Raw genomic sequence first — 19,877 nt, 5'->3', positions numbered from 1 at the left:
CCGTATTAGACACGGAGCGAGGCGATCCAGACAAAGGATCTAGATTTAATAGCCAATGGCATATAATGAATCCAGTAAAAAGAACCACTTGTCTTTTTTGGTGATTGCATAAACGAATATCCTTCCTCGTCGCTTGATTAGACTTTCGGGTGTGAAACAAGGTTAGTGGGTATCGTGCGCTAACAATCGAAGTTTCTTGTCCCTTGCGTCTGCAAGAGGCAGATCGTGACTTTGACTACGCAAAGTGCAAATGCCGAATGCCAAACCACGTGCAGTCTGGTCCAAGTCTATCCACCAATGCACGTCAATGTCAATCAATCATCGCATGTTCCCGAGCAGCCAATCACGATGGCACTTGCATGTTGAAAACGGCAATCCAGCTTGAGCCAATGATTTGGGTCTAGGTTATTCTCACCGCTCTATTTCGCAGCTTTCGAGACGATCAAAACCGGGTCAAAGATCCGGCCAGCCTTTTTATTTTTCGGTTCGCCAACTAAACTGGCGGTGGAGAATATGGGCCGATACTAACATGAAGGAAGAGAATAGGAGACATGAGGTCATGCCTAGAGTCAGTCTCCTGAATCGACGGATATGGCAGAGACATTAGGGCGAAATGTCTCATGAGGATGCAGGAACCAAGACAAAATGCCCTCTGTACCACAGTGAAAGTTGAGTACATAAACTCAAGATTACGACACAGCCAAGTAAAGAGCTGAACCTTTCGATAAACAACGACTCATGTGAAACGACACTACAGATTCAACGAACCAAGTCCCTCCACGTTCCAAGGATCCCGTGCAAGACACATACACCTGCATATCACGGAGGACCCCGAGGTGCCACCGGCAGACCGCATTGTCGTTCCGGCTCATGATGGAGGGGGGTTTTTGGAGGTGAGCACGGTTAACTCATGCAATGACTCGGAAGGATTAGAGCCTCTCAATCATCTGCTGTCTCTAACTCCTCTTCCTATTCTTCTTTTCTCCTTATAAAACGACCAAAACACATACTCGCTCATGATATCTTTTTCATAGTCTACTCAACATTCCAATATCAAGTGCAGGTTCACATAACCAGCTCATCCTTCATATCGCCACCTCAAGAAAGGTCTCGACATCATTTCCAAATATGCAACTACTCTGCACTCCCTCCATCTCGCTGGTCCGCGCCGCTCGGTCCTTGCGCAACCGACTCATCAAGAAAACCCTCCTCCCAGCCCGCGCTGCAGCCGCCTCCGTACGCAACTCAATACACTTCTCCTCACCATTCTCGTCACACTCCCACGACAAGCTCAAACACCAAGCTCGACCTGCCGCCCTTGGCACTGTTGCGGTGCTTGGCAACGGGCTACCCACGGGCATGGAAGGCCACGCCGCTGTCAGAGAGGGCGAAGGTTGCTCGAGAGTCCGGAAGCATATCAGCCCCTTCTATCAACAATGGGAGCAAGGCAGCCTCATGTTCCAGAAGAGCAAGTTCTTGTAGGACGGGAGACATCGAAGAAACAAAGTATGGTCGCCACAGGCTGGTCTAGTGATTTTGTTGTTTTGCCTTGTCGTCTTTGCGTTAGAGTGCTCGGTTAGTATTGGCTTCGTTTGTTCGGTTAGATTGATTGGCTTTGAGCGTTAGGTCTGTTAAAACATAGTCACTCAGAGTGACTGACACCTGAACACTAAGAACTCCATTTCGTATCATCACCACAAACACATTCCAAAAAGCCATGGCACCAATGTAAGGAAGCAAACTATTTTTTTATGATTCAAAGCTGGTGAGGAGACATGGCCAGGTCTAGTATCGTGACAGACCCAGCCTCGAGTGCGAACTCGATGTGCAAGAACAATTCGTATGCAGGGGTATATCCAGCGTGTCATATCTATGTGCTGCTAGGCGTTATCTTAGTGTCCGCCTGCTGGCACCTTTTGGGTTTTTCTTTTCTTGCCATGTGTCGAACTCGCGACCTCATGCGCATAACATAATCCGAGCCACCCCTTGACGCGGCATCGTATCAATTCCAACTTCAAGATGCAAGGCCTGCTATGACAGTTGAATAATTTGTGGAAGAAAATGGTCATTAGATAGTTGGGTATGTAGAATCGTGACCCAAGGACGGATTGTGCCCGTGGGACGTCGTCAATCGAGACCACCGTATCGACTTGGAGATACATCGATCATCGTCTGAGAAACGCCGGCAACAGTCGGCGAAGTCTCTCTTTTCTCACTGGGGGATCTGCAGGAGGAACTCTTCTCCCGGGGTTTACCTACTGCCCCTTGCGAGCCTTTTCTTGCGCCCTCTGTTCTCGAGCGGCTCGCACCAATGGCGATAGTTGACCTAGATCAACACACTGCTTCATGAATTCATGCTAAAAAGGGTCAGTGGAATCATTTAACCGGGGAGCATTGGGGGCTTACCCTCAGCAGATCATGAGCACTGGCTCGCTTCTCCGGATCCACCTTGAGTGCAAAGTATAGGAAGTCCTTGAACACAGGAGAAAGATCCTGCTCATTCTTAATGTGAGGAGTTCCGTTGGTTGCAATCAACCAAAGGGCACGCAAGGGAGATTCCGTCAGGTATGGTGGCTCGCCTTCTATCATTTCGATAGCCATGATACCCAGAGACCAAATGTCAACCTTGCGCCCGTACTCTTTCCTAGTAACGACCTCGGGCGCCATCCAGTAGGGTGTACCCACCATGGTTGTTCGCTTGTTCTGGGCCTCGTTGATGGTCGCACAGAATCCAAAATCGGCTGCTACGGTTAGCTGTGCCTTGCACCGCCACTGGAACACTTGTCACTCACTCAGCTTGATCTTGCCCTCCAGGGACAGCAAGATGTTGTCCGACTTGATATCTCGGTGAATGACTCCCTTGGAATGCAGATGTTGCAGACCAAGAAGGGTCTCGCGACACACAGAAGCGATCTGCCCCTCGGACATGATATTGAAGGTGACAACATCCGTAAGGCTGCCTCCCTCCATAAACTCCATGACGACCCACAGCTCGCCACCACACAGATAACTGTCGATAAAGTTGACGATGTTGGGATGTGAACTATCCTTCATGACAAGAATCTCGTTGATAATCAGGTCCTTCTTAGGTTGCTGTTCGAGATTCATCTGCTTGATAGCCACCAATCTGTTCGTGCCACGCTCGTGACCAGTGAAAACACCTCCAGATGCACCCTGGCCGATCTTGTTGAATCCTCGGTATATGTCTCGAGGGTCGCCTTCGCTACAGATGCGCTTAAGGGCAGCAACAATATCAAGACCTGCGCTCTGACGAGCCCGGTGTCGTGGCCTAGCCCCAGGCACGGCTGCTCCAGGAGTCTGCTGACGAGGAGCGTTGTGCATACCATTAGACTCGGGGGCACGGCCGTATCCAGGAGCTGCCTGCATGTTCGGGTTCTGGGGATGAGGAGTTCGTTTACTAGGAGCACGGCCGATACCGCCAGACATGGCAGCTTGGGCCTGGGCCATGGCTTGCTCTTGCTGCTGCTGCATAAGTTGTTGTTGATAAGCGGCGGCTTGCGCCTGGGCGAGCTGTGGGTTGGGTTGCGGTGCAGTTGGGGCGTATGTAGGTCCAGTGACGCGCGAATTGGATCTCGATCGGTGCTCTTCGGGGAGCATAGGGCCAGCATCCTTTGATATGCCGTAGGATTCGTCGCCGGACTGAGACATACCGATGCCTGAGTCCTTGGTCGAGTATGCGCCTTGAGGCATATGTCGATTGCTCATGCTGACGGGCGGTTTCGGGGCTGGGCGACTGGGCATCAGGTCCTTACCAACCTGGCCTCGGGGAACAGGCGGTGGTGCTCGGGGATTCTCAAAACTTCCTTCATGATTGACAGTTGGAAACCTGGGGTTCGTAGGTGAAATATTGTTCGGTGACATACCCATATAGTTTGACGGGTACATGCCCGGTGATGCTGCAGTTGCCGGAGAGGTGGCATACTGACCAGCATGATGAAATTTCTCAAGGACCTGATCCTCTGGGGGCCTCTCCGTGGTCTCTTTGTAGAACTGCAAGATATCAACCATAGTTTGCGGGTTTTCTCGCCTTTCCTTTTCAGGAATTCCGCTTTCGTTGATAAGCCGCTGCCATTCTTTTGGCAGACCCTAGAGTCTGTTAACGAGTATAAGAACAAAGAGAAGAGAGAACTGACTGTGAACTGGCCTGTGGAACTATCATAGCCAACATGAGTAACGTGGACGGGATTCTCGGGTGCAGAGATAACGGGCTTCTTGGGCGATCCTACCAAACTGTTCATGAAACCGGAAAATCCTGACTTCTTTCGCAGAACAGCAGGCTTGAGGTCCTTGCCATCGTCGGAATATCTCTTGGGGTTGACCGAAGGCCCATCAGTTGGAGCCCTTGGGCCGCCCAGACTCTTCTCGTTCAAAGACGAGTCCATCGCGGAGAAGCTGGTCGAAGTTCGTAGGGCAGGGCTAGCGAGCCTAGAGTCGGTGGGCGCCTTGACGATTTGGGGCGGGAATTGACGAGGGGCAGCAGCCTTCGGACTAGGAATCTTTATCGATTCGATGCGGTTCAGAATAGCAGCGCCGTCAAAAGGAGCGCCGATCAGGTCGTCAGGCACGGCTGTCTTACTGAGAGGGCGGAGGTGAGAATCGGAGAGACGGTCGGGATGACGGGGGACAGGCGCCCAGTGATTAGCGGGGGTAAAGTCGCCCTGGGGTGAGATGGGCGATGGGACAGGTCTTAGGGTGTTGCTGTTGGCGGATAATTGAGGATGAGATCGATCAGAGTCTTGCCAGTCGGACACGGTCGCAGGGTTTGACCGGGCTGGGGGAGCGCTGGGGGCTCTTCTCAGACTCTGGGAACTGCGTTTGCTCTCGAGGGACTGGGCGTCGAAGGCACCACCATCGAAGCCAGAGGAGGAGCGAGCGTAGGCGTAAGTGGGAGGTTTCTTGATGAGCTTTCGACGATGTGAAGTTGCGGTATGAGCAGACGCAGACGACGCAGAGGTATATCCGGGGCCGTCCATGATCCAGCGGCAAGCAGGAAGCAGCTGTCAACTGAGGGCAGTTGGGTTGGGGGGGCCCTTTGGGGCTAAGAAAAGGCCTTAGAGGGGACGGCGGGCTGCTGCTGTTAGGTACGGGATTTTTTTTGTGATGGGCCGAGCGAGCAGGTGGAGGAGACTGACTAGACAGAAACAGAACAGGTATCAAGTCACAGGGTGTGTGTGCAGGGAAAATGAGAAGGGGAGGGGAATCAGAAGAGATGCGCAGTGCAGTGCATGCAGTGCCGTGCCGTGCAGGTCTGGCTCACTCAAGAGATAGATAGATAGGCCCTTGGGCTTTCAGAATCAAGCAAGACTAGAGGGAACAAACGAAGCCAAACAATAGGAGGAGTTTGACGCGGGGACTGGGGATTGGATACACAACGCAGTGCAACGCGGGGGGTATTGATATTGTTGTGGTGTGTTGTTTGGCCCGGGTGGCGATGCTGAATTGGTGATGGCGGTCCTGCAAGTGGAATTAAATTACTTGCTTTGCCTTGCTTCGTCTCTGTTTCGTGTTGCCTTTGCTTCTGCGTTTCCTCTCCTGGGAATCCTGCCCAGTGACTTCATAAAAGGAAAAAAGGGTAAGCTGCTGTTCGGGGGATAACAGGATAAGTGGGTTGGGGAGATCAAGTTCAGGAGGACAAGTACATAAGAGAGAGGAAGCATGAGAGCAGGAAACCAACCTACGTAAGGTACAATTATACACGCACTGTGTCGTATTCCTCAAATCAAGGGGAACTGAACAAGAAGGATGAGTGAGATGACCTGGAATGCGGGAGGTGGATTGGGCTGTGGGATAAGATATTACAATGTAGCATGGAGGCCCTTGAATTTAAGAATTGTGATACAAACGGCCGATGGGACAGCCTCGTAGTGTAGTGCAGAGCAGTGCAGCACATGGCACGGGCTGTCAGTGTTTCCGGACTCCTCTACCGTGTGACGGTATTATCAGGAGTCCTGCGGGGGTGACACGGTTGCAGAGTCTTGCTGAGAATGGATCTCTCTGATGATGAATTGTTCAAACGACTGGAATTGGGGTCTTGATTAGCGAGGTTGCTTAGAAACAAGACATCAAGAGGCCCATGCTTCAAAATGAAGGGCCCTTCAATGCCTGAGCACCATCAGAGAATGCTTGGTAAGGTAGCAGAAAGCTGTGAACACTTGCCTGATAAGGCTTTCCTATTCAATCCAATCTCAAAAGCTTCCTACAAGTGATCCAGTGTCCTCCGTAAAATCCCCTGGAAACCCTCATGTTGATACAGACGTAACGGCTCTAATTGGGTTTCTGATAGGCAAGGAACCGAAGAAATGGCTTGGACCCTGGACCCCAGCATATTGGGATAAGGTACATGCGATCAGCGGGGCAGACAACTCATGCAAAGGTACCTTGGCATTTAGCTGGCGCTGATACCCAACCCAACTCCCGTTAACTTCTGTCCCTGTTCCAAGCTCATCCAACGTCCCCCACCGTCGTTGCAACGCCCATCTCTTGTCCCTCGGGCCGTTGGCGCGACTCGACAGTGTGAAAGCATCTTGCCAGCACTTGGTGGTTGGACCAACGGCAAGGTTGGAGGGTCATGGATGGTATCACTGCATCTTTTTCCCCCCTGAGCGCCTCGCAAAGAACGCTCTGCTCAAATGGATGCTTCACAGGATGACGACGCGGGGTCAATGGCGTTTAGACCGCAAGTGGCTAATGTCACCTTATTTTTGTCGTTTACACTGGATGACGAGCTCTGATTCTGACGCATGGTGGCTGCAGAAGGTGAGGATATTTGAGAATGAATGAATAGACAGACAATAGTGTGGGACAGATGTTGGTTACAGACTCAACCCAGCCGTTTCCAATCGAATCAATCACCCATTGTTAACAAACAGCCTTCAATGAATGCAATCACATATTATGGCTGCACTCTACTGCCGGTGGTCGCTTGTTAGCCTCTACTGTTAATCGCTCGTACGGTTCGCTCTGCTCCGTACTCGTTGCACATACTCGCACTAGAAAACTTATATGAATCACGTCTTCCAGGTTTTGTAACTTGGATAACTAACGTCAGTCTTGTGTGCATTTTGTCACCCCAATGACTCGTTAAACTGGGCATGTCATTAGACCACAATCATGGCCAAGCGCTTAACAAACCATGTTATCGTGAAAAATTAATCGATCTGTATGTATCTTGCTCATCGAGCACTGCAACGCTGTTTGTATTAAACAACCCCCAGCCAGATACATATGTACAGCTGTATCCACGCTACCATCCCCCCTGATGTATGCCTGCTGACCAGTAACATATTGAACGTTCCTGTCGCAGGTTCATCACGATCAAGTGTGAGTGGAATCGAATGCATCTTGATTCTTGACTGAGTGGAGTTTGTTCTCAAAGCCGGGCGGGAAGATTCAGGAGAAGCTAGAGATCAAAGTTTGGGCAAACTAGCCAGTCCTTGGCCAATCTCAAGCAACTGTCTCTCCCAAGCTGAGACTAGCACAGGCACAAGCTCGACTTCAAGCTCAACTGCCCCGTCCTCGTGGGTCAGAACGCTCGCGGCTGGTGGAGATTGCCGACGATTTTGCAGGTCTTAATGGGAGTCAAGCATCGGTGATTTACCATAGCCGTGGCTGGGCAGTGTTGGCTCCGACGCAGTCTCTGTTAACCGCTGCTCTCGTATGCTCCGAGTCGACATACTGATATGTCTAAGATCTATTGCTGTAGGTGATTCATCATCTGAAGTTGAAGAAAATTTTGTGTGCGGGGCATCAACAAGGCACCGCAATATTGCGCCCAGTATTCATTCAGTAGGCGTTACAGCTTGGTCATGATGGGGCACAATAATGAACTTGTCCCCTCATCGGCCATTCATCATGCTGGGTTCTTGCATCCAATGCTTACAGCTGCTGGGTTGTTTCCTTGAGTGATCGCACGGCGTCTTCCTCATTCCGTCAGGGACCTCGATCTTGGTTATTGGTTAAGGTAGCCTCCTCTGCCAGCATCTGTATTTGCTATGGAACTTATCTTCTTAACCTTTGCCTTGGTACTCAGGGAAGAAAACAACTTCCAGCATTCGTCAAAAGACATGTCAAATCAAGGACGAAATCAGCAAAGCTGCTTACTAGGCTTCTAACAATATTCTGACAGTTTCCTCCTACACCCTCGAAGGAGGGCCAAGATATGCAAGTTCTGAGAGGACTTCAAGTTCCACCATCCATTCTTGTCTCCCCCGCGATTGGAGCAAGACAACGGCTACTGTCATTAGCTTGATACCCCTAGTACTGACCAATTGTTTTAACCCGAGACAAGGAGGATGAGCCGCAGGTAACTGGCTTTCAAGGCACAACTTTGGGGGCGGTTAGCAACGTTTTGAAGTCCATTCAATTCTTGCCATTTAACTACCGCTCAACTCATCTCAATGACAAACTCGGAACGGCAAGGAACCAACAACAATATAGCAGTAGGCTTTGATGTCGTAGAAGATACAAATAATCATAAATAAAAGTAATATGGGAACCTGGATCCTCAATTGCTCTGCATTCTCGTTGGCTGAAGCTATTGCACAGGCAATTCCTCCAATGCCAGGGGCCAACCTTGTAACAAGTTGGGATTGTTCATGTTCTCGACGATCCGGGCCAGTTACCTATCATCCGCTCCACGACAGGATACCCTTAACTGGCAATCGCCCTAACTTTTGTACAACTCATACGACCAGCACTGGTTGGAATAATGCCTGTCTGTATTAAGTTAAGTCCCGGGACAGCGCATAGCTCGTTAGTCGATACGAACAGCTGCGGACTTCTCTGGTTTTTCGATTACATACGTGTCCGCCATATGTGAACTGATCGCTTTGTTAAGATGTAAATTGCAAGAGCCGGGCCCATGCCAAAGTGGCATACCGATTTGAGTTCCATCGGACATTATTTCATGTTCACATGACATGATTGTCTTCTCTGTTCGCAGTCGACCATAGTTGCTGATATATGAGTCGCGATATGGGCTCTGATTCAAGTTGACGGATACTTGAAAATACTGTTGGGTAACCTATACCACCAGTTACGAATACATGACGAGATATCTCAACATTCTCCAGGCCTGTTCAGCTGCCACATCACTATTCCGTGTGATGCGATGTTGTAATCCCTGTTGGTTGCTTGAACCGAGGCCACAGCACTATGCCTCAAGAGGACGGAGTGTGCCATCTCCAGTCAGTACCTGCAGTAGTTGCCAATGCACCAGGAGAAACGCTGTATCAACCTGCAGCAAGCTTGGTAGCATTTGACGTGATGATTCACTTAATATAATTCATCTACTGTGTGGGTGGACGTGATACAATCTTTGAACGGTGTGGGCGCATTGCAACAGCGTAAATGTCTCAACATAGTTTAAAAAGGTTCCCTGGTTGGTGAATCGTAAGCTCACCGGAAAATAAGCAGCATGTTGACTCGGACGTTAATAAGATCAGCTCTTATGGCTATATGTCCAGGTTCAGAGAGTGTCATATATCATGGTGGGATTGAAGTGCCGTAGATGGGCAGGTGGAATGTCATTAATTTTCTAAGAACTTCTTCAACTACCGGGAGCAGCTTCAATACGTCGGAATTCTATTAACAACGTACACATGCATTTGTGCTTATCGTCGTTTGATTCAAATGCTCTCTCCTGCAAACAAACACACGTGAACAAGGTTTGACACAAAAGGTAATATTGCAGGTAGGAAGCCTCAGGTCAAGTATTGTAGCAGCTGACTTAATGAAAAAGGGCCATGAACCCACGGGTATTTAGAGGAGCCAGTGGCTTCTATTTGAGATTTGAGTCTGAGGTGTCTGTATGGCGACATTCAAAAAGAATTATTTATATTCATCATCCATTGAGATAGTGGCTTTGATAGTGTACGTCTATTGGGACAGGCCGATGAATAATTCATCTCAAAGTTTGAACATCCAGGCATCAATGCGGCTTGAGGGCCACGAACCTGACAGGCAAACCTACACAAAATTCGTGCAATTGTTTCAATCTGTGGTTGATAAAAGGCTGAATATATCACCATACCTACCTTACAATGCACAACCCACCCCGCTTTCCCCTTTAAAACTTCGCCTTCTCAAAAAAGACTGGTGCCCGCTGCCTCGGACAAGCTTCGCGTAAATTCTAGGTGTCTCCGTTAGCATAATCCCTGCACCAAGGAAAGGTGGCCTACTGTACTTCGTGGGGAGAGGTCGCGGTCTGGAGAAACTTCCACCTCACCCTCAACTTTGTCCATGACAATTCATCCTCAAACCTCAATCATCTTCTTTGAGTCCGTCGTATTTTCGGTCTACGGTCTCTAGCACAGCTCTGGTTCTCCCTTCTGGTTACCGGTTTCCATCGTCTGCTGTCTCTTGCACAATGTTCTAGAGACAAGACTCCCTAATACATCTGATCATCCCTCCTCTATCGAACCTCACAATTTTTCAATACCTTTATTTGGCCGCAAAGCTTCATTGCTCTCGTAGCCAATTGAACTCAGTGAGTATTTACTACGCAAATTTCTTGCATAACACTCCCAATTCGATTTGGATTGACCCCTTTCTGACATCCAACATCAGTTCATCTGCCACCAATACCGACTCTAGCTAGCTACACCGTTCGAAACAACAAACCACGCTTACAATGGCTTCCGAAGCTCCCGCCAACGAGCTCTCCGCTGCTCAGAAGCTCATGCAGAAGCACGCAGAGGCTCCTCATCATGTCACCGTCGAGGATGCACCTGATGAGGACCTTCCCATCCGTTCTCCTGCCGAGGCCTCTAGCTCCGCCGAAGCCCAGGCTCCAGCTCCCAAAGCAGCTCCCAAGCAGACCGCTTCTAAGACTCTCGATACTCAGTCGCATGAGTTGTTCCCCGAGCTCGGAGGTCCCAAGGGTAAGGCTGCCAATGTGGCGCCCATCTGGGGAGCTAAGACCGCGAACGGCGCCGCCTCCAACGGTGGCTCTCGTTCGTCTACTCCCGCCTCTGGTGCTGCTACCCCCAACAAGCCATCTATGTTCATTCCTGGCCGTAATGTCGAGTCTGTCACCCTGGATCCCCAGTACATCATGTCTCGTAGTCAGCTAAAGAGGCCCATCCCTGATATCATCAAGGATCTTAACCGCAAGTCTCGTGCCACCCTCTCGATGGGCACCACCTCCAACGGCCGCTACAAGTTTGATGCTACTGGTCCTCAGGATGTCGCTCAACAGGCGCTCAAGGATCTGATCGGTCAGATTGGTACTCGAGTAAGTTTTCGTGTCTCCAATTCGCGAGCTAAACTAATACTTGCTAGGCTGCCATCAAAGTTCCTATTCCCCAGTCAGCCCGCGCCCACATCATCGGTAAGGGAGGATCCACGATCAAGGCTCTCCAGGAGAAGTCAGGTGCCAAGATTCAGCTTCCCAAAGTCGACGAGAGCAACCCTATCGATGAGGAGGATGACGATGCTACCATTGATGTGACTGTCGAGGGTAATGCCCTCTCTGCCGCCTCTGCTCGGGATGCGATCCTCAAGATTGCTGACGAACGGTCTGCCAATGTCCAGACTAAGGTTCGGGGCATTCCTGCTGCCTTCTATCCCTTTATTGCTGGTCAAGATAATGCATTTGCTCAAGCTCTTGAACAAGACAGTGGTGTGCAGGTTCGCATCCCTCCCCTGCAGGCATACTCTACAGGGCCAGCTGCTGTTACTGCCAACCCTGGTGAACGACCTATCTTCGCCCCTGCTGGCAACGACGATAACCACATCCAGCTTGCTGGTGACCGAGCTGCAGTGCAAAAGGCTCGCGCCGAGATTGAGCGCCGAGTTGCCCAGCTCCACAGGGAACTTGCTGCCGAGCAGCTGTCTATCCAGCGTGGCCGCCACCAATTCATCGTGGGCGATCGAGGTGTTCCTGCTGAGCAGTTCTTTGCTGATACTGGCTGCTCCATTCTTCTTCCCACTGAAGAAGATGATGACGTTATCACTGTCATTGGACCCGCTGACGAGGTTGCTTCTGGTCTGGAGAAGGCCATGGATCTGGCCATGGGCATGCAGATGTCCAACTTGGATATTGCTCGATTCCACCGCAACGCCCCCGGCGGCGCTGCTGCACATGCTAGCAACGTGACTCGATATCTCCGTCAACGCAAGGAAATCGAGCGCCTGGAAAAGATCTACAACACTCATATCAACACTCCTTTCTCAGAAGGTGGTGCACTTCCTTGGGAACTTTACTCACGTGAGGGCAAGAACGCCATTCGTGCCCAGTCCGAGATCACTGGCATCGTCAATGCCCAGCCTCCCTCTCGCATGAGCGCTATTCCCATTGACCCTTTCTTCCACCAGCACCTTCGTAACAACATTTCTCGTCAAGTGAAGAATGACTATGGTGTCCAGGTTGTTGTCCCTGAGACTTCAGAGGGCAATGTTCCTGTCCTCCTGGTCTTTGAAGGTCCTGATCCCGCCGATGGTCCTTATCAGCTGCCTAGCACTAAACCAACAGATGCCGAGATCCGTGCCTTTAAGAAGGGGCTCGAGGATGCCCAGAAGCACATTCTTGAGCTGATCAACAAGCAGGAAGCTATCACTAGTGCTGAGCTTGATGTACCTGCCAAATACCATGAAAGACTTAGACGATTCATCAAGAAGGAGCAGGAATCTCGAAAGTCGGACCAGATTCCTGTCCGGGTCTCGAAGAACGGAACTCGCATCACCCTTAGAGGACCTGCTTCTGCTGTCGAGTCTCTTGCTGCCAAGTCCAATGCTTTTGTGGAGCAAGAGAAGGAGGACGAGAAGGAGCGAGGCTTCACTTTGTCTTTCGATTTCCCTCAGAAGTTTGCCAATCACTTAATTGGTAAAGGTGGCAGCAACATTCGTGAGCTTCGAGACCGTTTCGACGTTGAGATTCAGGTCCAAGATGGCAAGGTTGAGCTCAAGGGGCCCAAGGCTAAGGCCGAGACTGCTCGCTCTCACATTCAGAGTCTCGCTCGTACATTGGCAGATGAGACAAGTCACACCCTGAAGATTGATCCCAAGTACCATAGGGAGTTGATTGGGGCTCAGGGAAGCCAGATCAACCGGCTGCAGACCCGTTATAAGGTCCATATTTTCTTCCCTCGATCTGCTAAGTCTGCAGATGATGAGCAGTCGAATGTCGATGCCGAAGAGGGTGCCAAACCTCGTCGACAGCAGGCTCCTGATGAGGTCATCATCCGAGGTCCTAAGAAGGGTGCTGACGAAGCTCGGGATGAGATCTTTTCTCTTCACAAGTATCTTGAAGAGCATTCGGCTACCGCCACTGTTGCCGTGCAGCAGAAGCAAGTCGGATCTCTGATCGGACAGGGTGGTTCCGCTCTAGACGAGCTTCGCCAGGCTACTGGCGCTCGCATTGATGTACCTCAAGACCGAGACACCGACATTGTCGAGATTCAGATCAAGGGTACCGCTTCACAGGTCGCCAAGGCCAAGAAGGTTCTTGAGGAGAAGCGAGCTGTTTTCGACGATACCGTAGTCCGAACCCTTGATGTTGATAAGAAGTACCACAAGGCTCTCATTGGAGCTGGCGGTAAGTTTATACCTTTTACGTCTATTTACACAATAACTAACTGTTACAGGCTCCAATCTTCGCGACATTGTCGTCAAGGCCGGTGGCTCTGATGACCGGCGAGAGCTTGCTCGCACCATTCAGTTCCCCAAGCAGGAGGCTGATGGAAATACTATCAAGATTGAGGGTCGCACTGATGTTGTGAACAAGATTGTTGAGCGTATTCAGGAGATTGTGGGTGAGCGTGAGAGCCAGGTCACTGAGATTGTGGATGTTCCTATTGAGAACCACCGTTCGCTCATTGGCCGTGGTGGTGATACAAAGCGCCAGCTCGAGTCCAAGTTCACCGTCTCTATCGACGTTCCCCGCCAAGGTGATGGCAAGACTGGCGTCAAGTTGACAGGCCGCCCTGAGAACGTGGCCAAGGCTAAGGAGCATATCCAAGGACTTGTTCAGCAGCAACAGGGTGAGACCATCCAGGTCCCTCGCAACCTTCACCACTCCATTTCCAACGGTGGCCAGTTCTTCCGCCAGCTTCGCAACAACTACTCGGTCACTGTTGATCATGCTGGTCAACCTCTGCCTGCTAAGCCTGACTCTTCTACTCGCTCTAACGTCGGAGCACTCCCTCTGATCACTGATGACGACGATGCCACATCCGAGGCACACTCGTGGAAGGTTGTCCAGATTGATGCTGGTGACGATGGCGATTTCCCCTGGGTTCTGCGCGGTTCATCTGAGAACGTAGAGAAGGCCAAGGATGCCATTGCCAAGGCTCTTGAGCAGGCCAAGAAGAATGATGCTACAGGCTATCTGGTTCTCCCAGACCCTCGAACCTACCGACATGTCATTGGTCCCAACGGCTCCAAGGTTAACTCGATCAGAAAGGAGAGCAATTGCAAGATCCAGGTCCCTCGTGATCAGGCCAAGGACGAAGCCATTGAAATTATTGGAACCAAGGATGGAGTTGAGCTGGCTAAGAATCTGATTCTTGAAGCTGTGCGTGAGGGCAGCAGCAAGGCCCGGGAGTAATGATTGGGTTGATTTAGCCATTCCTGAACAAATTGCAATGGTATATGGAGTATTCATGGAGAGAATGGATATTCGCTGGGGAAAAGCGTAGTTACCAATTTAATAACGATCAAGAATAATGATGAGATGCCTTAATCTTTCTCAGCTTACCTAATTGGACGTATTGTGAGGATGTAGTGATGTACTGTAGTCTCTTATTCGTTTTCGGATAGAGCTGCCATGCTGAAAGTAGAACTGCAGACAGCATGGAAATTAAATATAAGTTATCACGTGAACGTCTTTCCACCCAACGCAACACCACACCTAACATCTTAATGTCTAACACACCGCCCTTAACTCTATATCGCATTGTGATAATATTCGCAGGATTGACTTTGCCCACCGCGAATGCTATATTCCAAGAATTGAGCTGTATTCTACCTAGATGGGTTCACAATTGTCGCCAGCGACAGCCCCCTGGGAGGGAGTCTCAGGTCAGGAGCAACTTTTTGTTCTGATCACAGGTGCCAATAGGTTTGCTCAATTGCTCCAGGCTATAGGGAACGACAGCTAATACAACTCAAGTGGTATCGGTCTCAGTATTGGAGAACGACTGATTGACGAATTCCTTGCTACACGATCTTTGCGCTCCCACCTCATCCTCATCCCCACCACACGATCCAAGTCCAAGTCCTTACAAACGATCCAAACCCTTCGCGACTACGCCAAAAAAGCCGCCCAATCTTCTACAGCACTACGTTCACGGTTCGGCAGTTCACATCGCTGGGAAGACACCGTCGCGCGAGTCCATGTTTTGAGCTTGCAGCTTGACCTTTGTGACTTGCGCGGAGTGTATTCTTTCGCAAATGCTTTGTTACGAGGCCCGGTGAGCAATCCTGAGGGGCTGCAGGGCGAGTATCTACGAAATGTACGCATTCCCAGGCTGGATACTGTAGTATTCAATGCTGCGTACGGTGGATGGTCAGGGGTCAATTATCCCAAAGCTGTATGGACTATCTTGACCCAGGGGTTGGTGCAGTCTGTTACTTGGCCAAATTTCAAGATGGCCCTCCCTACTGCTCTATTGAACGAAAAGTGCAGCTACAACTATGTAAGTCGGAGTCTCAGCATCTCAAGGATTTCACCGATTGACTGAATGCAGCCTAAGGAACCTTTACTCGGCGAGGTCTTTACAGCGTGTGTTTTTGGTCATTACATATTGGCCCATGAACTCCTTCCACTACTTAGTCGGCGATCCGAAACCGAAACACCCGGCCGTCTTGTCTGGTCCAGCAGCCTTGAGGCCATCGATAATGTTCTCGATATGTCCGACTTCCAGTGCTTCAATGGCAAAGGCCCGTACGAATCCGCCAAACGGGTCACCGATATCCTCTCCCTTACTGCAACTCTTCCTGCCGCCATGCCATCTTCCAGCCGCTTCTTCACTCCCGACGACCCCAATGAGGCCCGCGATAAACCCATTCGACCGCGCATGTATCTCACCCATCCGGGTATTGTTGCCAGCACCCTATTCCCAGTTCCCTGGTTTCTCATGTGGGCATATGAACTTGCTCTTCTGATCAGTCGCTGGATTGGCTCGCCCTGGCACAACACAGACAGCTATACCGGTGCCAAATCCCCTGTTTGGATTGCGCTCCAAGAGCAATCTGCGCTTGATGAACTAGGTGCCGAGCGCATCAAGTGGGGGAGCAGCTCGAACCGTCACATGCAGGTCGAAGTTAAGAAGACAGAAGTTGAAGGCTGGGGTTGGGAGGGCAAGGTCGAGGATGCGGCGGCGCTCGAGGCGGACACTGCTGTTGGTGTTTTCAAGAAGACCATTGGGCGAAAGAGAGGCGCTAAAGACGTGAACAAGGAAGATATCATGAGATTCGAGGAACTGGGCGCCGAATGCTGGAAAAAGATGGAGAACATGCGATACGAGTGGGAAACCATTCTTGGGGTTAAAAAGGCATAGAGGACAAAATCCCATCGTGGTTAAAGGATCCAATCGGCGTTTAACTAAAAAGGAAATGGGTATATTGCGACAATGACAGGCATAGATAATCACCAACAGATGACAGTAATATTAATAGCTCCCAATGTCATAGCTTTGGGAAACCATACGTCAGGCCCCTGTTGCATTCAGTTCGAAATCCAATCATGCGTTAGTCGTTACAGTCGTGTCCGACCGGTTTTGTTCATCTGAGCGAACACGTCGAAGCATAGTCTTCTCTTTCCGGCCAAAAAGCCCCAGGCACAAAGGGAGGGGCACTACGGCAAGAGCCACAACTGCTTGGAAGATCAGGGCATTCTTCATGTTCTTCGGAGGGTTCGCATCCTTATCTGCCACGAGCGCATCGCTAACGATGATGAAGATAGCGCCGAATAGCTGGCCACCAGCCCACGCCAAAGTTGAAGTGATTTCGGGGCTGAGTGGGTGGCTGAGTTCGATGAGAAATTCGAGTGCGATAGGAACCAACGAAAAGGAGGAGGCACCCAGAATGGCGAGGACTACGTAGGGACCAGCAATATCCCTCGTTTCAGGCATCCAGACAAAAACCAGGTAACTGACGCCAACGAGGGGGACAAGAATCTTGAGAGTTAGGAGGAAACTCTTCGTGCGATCGATAATGGGTGACGAGATAGCGGAGGCGATGAGTCCAACAACGATAAGGACGGCACCGCCGATACCAGCTTCATCATCAGAAAAGCCATATGGCGAGAATATCTGATTGAGAAGTGAAGAAATCGAGTTGAAGAAACCGACGTATATGGAGAAGGGAACAAGGATCAGCCAGATCTCGAGAGAACGACTCAAAACCCCAAAGGATTCACGAAGACTGAGTTTAGGGGTCTCAGCTGCTGGACCAACTGGCGAAGGAGGTTTGGCTGGAACGGCGAACGCAGGCACGGCACAAACCGTTGACTAGAACCGTTAGCTATGGAAAACCAGAAATTGGAAGGGCATTTACAATGATGGAGATGTATAGGACCATATTTGACACATCGCCAGATTTCTTAACCATGAGTGGTGTAATTAGTTGCCCAAATGCTGCACCAAACGGGTTGGCCAGACTTGTCAGAGCTGTTGCGGCGACACGTCCACGGTTAGTGAACCACAAGTCCGAGTATCGAGTTGGTGCTGCAAGAATAAAAGGTTGGGCAAATCCAATGATGATCTCTCCAGCCATGGCATAGGCAATATTTCCACCACTAGCCTTGGTAGAACCAGCGTAACGAATCCAATTGCCAATGAGAATGAGAACGGCGGCTGTCATGAAGGCCAGCTTCGGACCCCGATGGAGGATGGCAATACTGATGGGAAAGACAGCCACAAATGCAAGGAAGAATGCAGTGCTGATCCAGTTGATGGTAGATTCGCGTACATCATAGTACTCGGCAGCCTGTGATGCTACTGGTGCAAAGGTCATCCACTATCGTTCTTCTGTCAGCATATGCATCTTATTCGATTGGTGGCGTGGGAACTCTAAACTTACATCCCACGACACAATAATATTCATCAGCGTAAGCTGAGCGAGACCAAACCAACGTCGTTTGTAAGTGCGATACTCTGTCGATACTCCTTGGCGAATGCTACCCTCCTCGGCCTCAACATCTCCTTCGCCCTCACCTGTTGCTCTGCGCTCTTGAAGAGTGAAGTCCCTTGAGCCGAGCTTCTGCTTGCGCCAGAAGCGGCCACCAACACCGTCGCTACTCATGATGCTGAATGAACCAGGGAGTTGTCGTGATCACTTGGATTCTTGCGTAAGTGATTTCTATCAAGACCTGAGGGTGGAGTTGAGAGGTTGAAATGGGGAGAATACGTTTCTTTCGATTTGCGATGTTGAAACGATGATGCGTGACAGGGACAGGGATACACCGAGCAACGGCAGTGTCAGTCAGTGCCAGTGCCAGTGTCGGTTTCAAGAAGAGGTCCAGCGAGCAAGGACGTCCTTATGCACTGTCCGACTGTGGTGGCCGATACATGCAAGAGGAGAGCGTGATTGAGCACTGATAGAAATGTAGGCAAAGATATTGAAGAAAAGGAGTTCAGACGGAGAATTGACAACACCCCCAGCGATGGTGTTTATCACCTCACTTGATTCAAAGTCGCCTCACTGTGATGTCGCTCTCCTCTGATCGAGTCCTCGGATTGTTGGTTCAACCTTGAACTTATTACTCGACGTTTACTGGGATCCTCGCCTCGGCCAGACTTTAGGGGTATTTTGATTGATGGGTCGATCGCGGATTGTGGGAGGGTTTCAGCTTGGCGATCCTAGCGGGCTTATAGATGCATTGTAGCTGTTGAGTAATTGGGTGACAAGTGGTGGACGAGCAATGAAGAGATAAAGATCTTATTTGATCTGGGAGAGGGGGGAAACGGTTTAATTGAATCTAATCTACCTTGGAAGGAGGACGCTGAAGCCAACTGCCATTGCCGTCAACCGGAATCTTGCCATCCACAAGAGGAAGTCCGTGTGGCACCTTTGCCATCACCTGCCTACCTTACCTGCACCTTCAGTACTTCACAGACACCTGCATCGAGGACAGCACGCGACGCTAACGCTAACGGCTTAAAGCTAGGCCTTCTGATAGGTCGCTACAGGCTCTACAGTCCAGGATCAGAAACGCCCTAGCTGCAACATCCATCTCAAACTTCAACCAACCGAGCGTAGATTATTTACTAACTTGATATAGCACAGGCCGGTACCACCTTTACTCGTGTTGGTGATCTATCTGTAAAGAGGCAATATCTCCTTTTAGTGTTCATATCTAGAGACTATTGATGCAAGTTTTGTATGAGACGGAAGCTTTGACGTGCACAGCATGCTTCCTGTGGTCTAACAAAACACAGAGACTATTCAATTTTATGCATCTATATTCAACCTCGTATCGCCATCTCGAAACCATCCAAACAAGGAATCTCAAAGCGAGCGTAAATAAGATCCAAGATCCAGGATCAGGTAAAGTTCCAATGCAACCACAACATGCACCCTAACTAATCAAGCCAACCGAACGTTATTACTTTTAACCGAGTTCTGTATGTCTGCGGCGTTGCTACAAGGGATTGGTATTGGCTTTTGAAGATCTTAACGAAAGTTAATTAAGAAGAAGTTTATATCTAACTTCCCCAGGTTTTAGTATATTTCTTCTAACCTTTATTGACCCTAAATGTCAGAAGATTGATAATGGTCGTTGATAGTAAATCGAAGTTCTCATGATTTACGACTTAAACAAATGATCTGATTATTATCACGAAGGTCAGAAACTGTTGTCAACGCATAGAATTAGAAGAACTTTCTTGTAGGCCACTAAACGAGGCGGGGTCTCC

General features: G+C 50.0%; 5 protein-coding genes across 26 annotated transcripts; 3 read left to right on the top strand and 2 right to left on the bottom strand.

The window, feature by feature from the left end:
* The first annotated feature begins 437 nt into the window (after positions 1-437).
* FOXG_06189 (uncharacterized protein) lies at positions 438-1,803 on the top strand. The gene is made up of 2 exons (XM_018384738.1): positions 438-484; positions 540-1,803. Exon 2 carries the CDS (start codon positions 1,129-1,131, stop codon positions 1,480-1,482), a length of 354 nt encoding a protein of 117 aa, XP_018241890.1. The 5' UTR covers positions 438-484; positions 540-1,128; the 3' UTR covers positions 1,483-1,803.
* Positions 502-5,896, bottom strand: FOXG_06188 (STE/STE20/PAKA protein kinase). Of its 15 annotated transcripts, none has more exons than XM_018384732.1 (6): positions 5,821-5,846; positions 4,155-5,750; positions 3,885-4,107; positions 2,793-3,824; positions 2,407-2,741; positions 502-2,357 (listed from the first exon to the last, which is right to left on the bottom strand). In XM_018384732.1, exons 2-6 carry the CDS (start codon positions 4,992-4,994, stop codon positions 2,256-2,258), a joined length of 2,532 nt encoding a protein of 843 aa, XP_018241879.1. In that variant the 5' UTR covers positions 4,995-5,750; positions 5,821-5,846; the 3' UTR covers positions 502-2,255. The 15 variants fall into 15 exon arrangements, with proteins under 15 accessions (XP_018241879.1, XP_018241878.1, XP_018241880.1 ...); XM_018384733.1 differs by having other exon boundaries at positions 712-2,357; positions 4,155-5,089; positions 5,154-5,896; XM_018384734.1 differs by lacking the exon at positions 5,821-5,846 and having other exon boundaries at positions 792-2,357; positions 4,155-5,089; positions 5,279-5,665.
* A 4,261-nt stretch (positions 5,897-10,157) lies between these two features.
* Positions 10,158-14,762, top strand: FOXG_06187 (uncharacterized protein). 3 transcript variants are annotated; one of them, XM_018384720.1, is made up of 4 exons: positions 10,158-10,507; positions 10,588-11,254; positions 11,302-13,555; positions 13,605-14,762. In XM_018384720.1, exons 2-4 carry the CDS (start codon positions 10,652-10,654, stop codon positions 14,564-14,566), a joined length of 3,819 nt encoding a protein of 1,272 aa, XP_018241872.1. In that variant the 5' UTR covers positions 10,158-10,507; positions 10,588-10,651; the 3' UTR covers positions 14,567-14,762. The 3 variants fall into 3 exon arrangements, with proteins under 3 accessions (XP_018241872.1, XP_018241874.1, XP_018241873.1); XM_018384722.1 differs by having other exon boundaries at positions 10,205-10,507; positions 11,302-14,701; XM_018384721.1 differs by having other exon boundaries at positions 10,205-11,254; positions 11,302-14,701.
* A 68-nt stretch (positions 14,763-14,830) lies between these two features.
* On the top strand, positions 14,831-19,016 carry FOXG_06186 (uncharacterized protein). 6 transcript variants are annotated; one of them, XM_018384719.1, is made up of 5 exons: positions 14,831-15,079; positions 15,131-15,656; positions 15,708-16,874; positions 16,921-18,102; positions 18,282-19,016. In XM_018384719.1, the coding sequence occupies exons 1-3, from the start codon at positions 14,991-14,993 to the stop codon at positions 16,518-16,520; spliced, it is 1,428 nt and encodes a 475-aa protein (XP_018241870.1). In that variant the 5' UTR covers positions 14,831-14,990; the 3' UTR covers positions 16,521-16,874; positions 16,921-18,102; positions 18,282-19,016. The 6 variants fall into 6 exon arrangements, with proteins under 6 accessions (XP_018241870.1, XP_018241868.1, XP_018241869.1 ...); XM_018384717.1 differs by having other exon boundaries at positions 15,708-18,310; positions 18,412-18,567; positions 18,624-19,016; XM_018384718.1 differs by having other exon boundaries at positions 15,708-18,102.
* FOXG_06185 (uncharacterized protein) lies at positions 15,455-18,954 on the bottom strand. The gene is made up of 3 exons (XM_018384713.1): positions 18,043-18,954; positions 17,518-17,979; positions 15,455-17,471 (listed from the first exon to the last, which is right to left on the bottom strand). The coding sequence occupies exons 1-3, from the start codon at positions 18,262-18,264 to the stop codon at positions 16,704-16,706; spliced, it is 1,452 nt and encodes a 483-aa protein (XP_018241871.1). The 5' UTR covers positions 18,265-18,954; the 3' UTR covers positions 15,455-16,703.
* Positions 19,017-19,877: the final 861 nt, after the last annotated feature.

The sequence above is a fragment of the Fusarium oxysporum genome, chromosome 2 (genome assembly GCF_000149955.1).
Source record: "Fusarium oxysporum f. sp. lycopersici 4287 chromosome 2, whole genome shotgun sequence".
Taxonomy (NCBI): Eukaryota; Fungi; Ascomycota; class Sordariomycetes; order Hypocreales; family Nectriaceae; genus Fusarium; species Fusarium oxysporum.
This window is presented reverse-complemented; position numbering and strand designations above follow the sequence as displayed.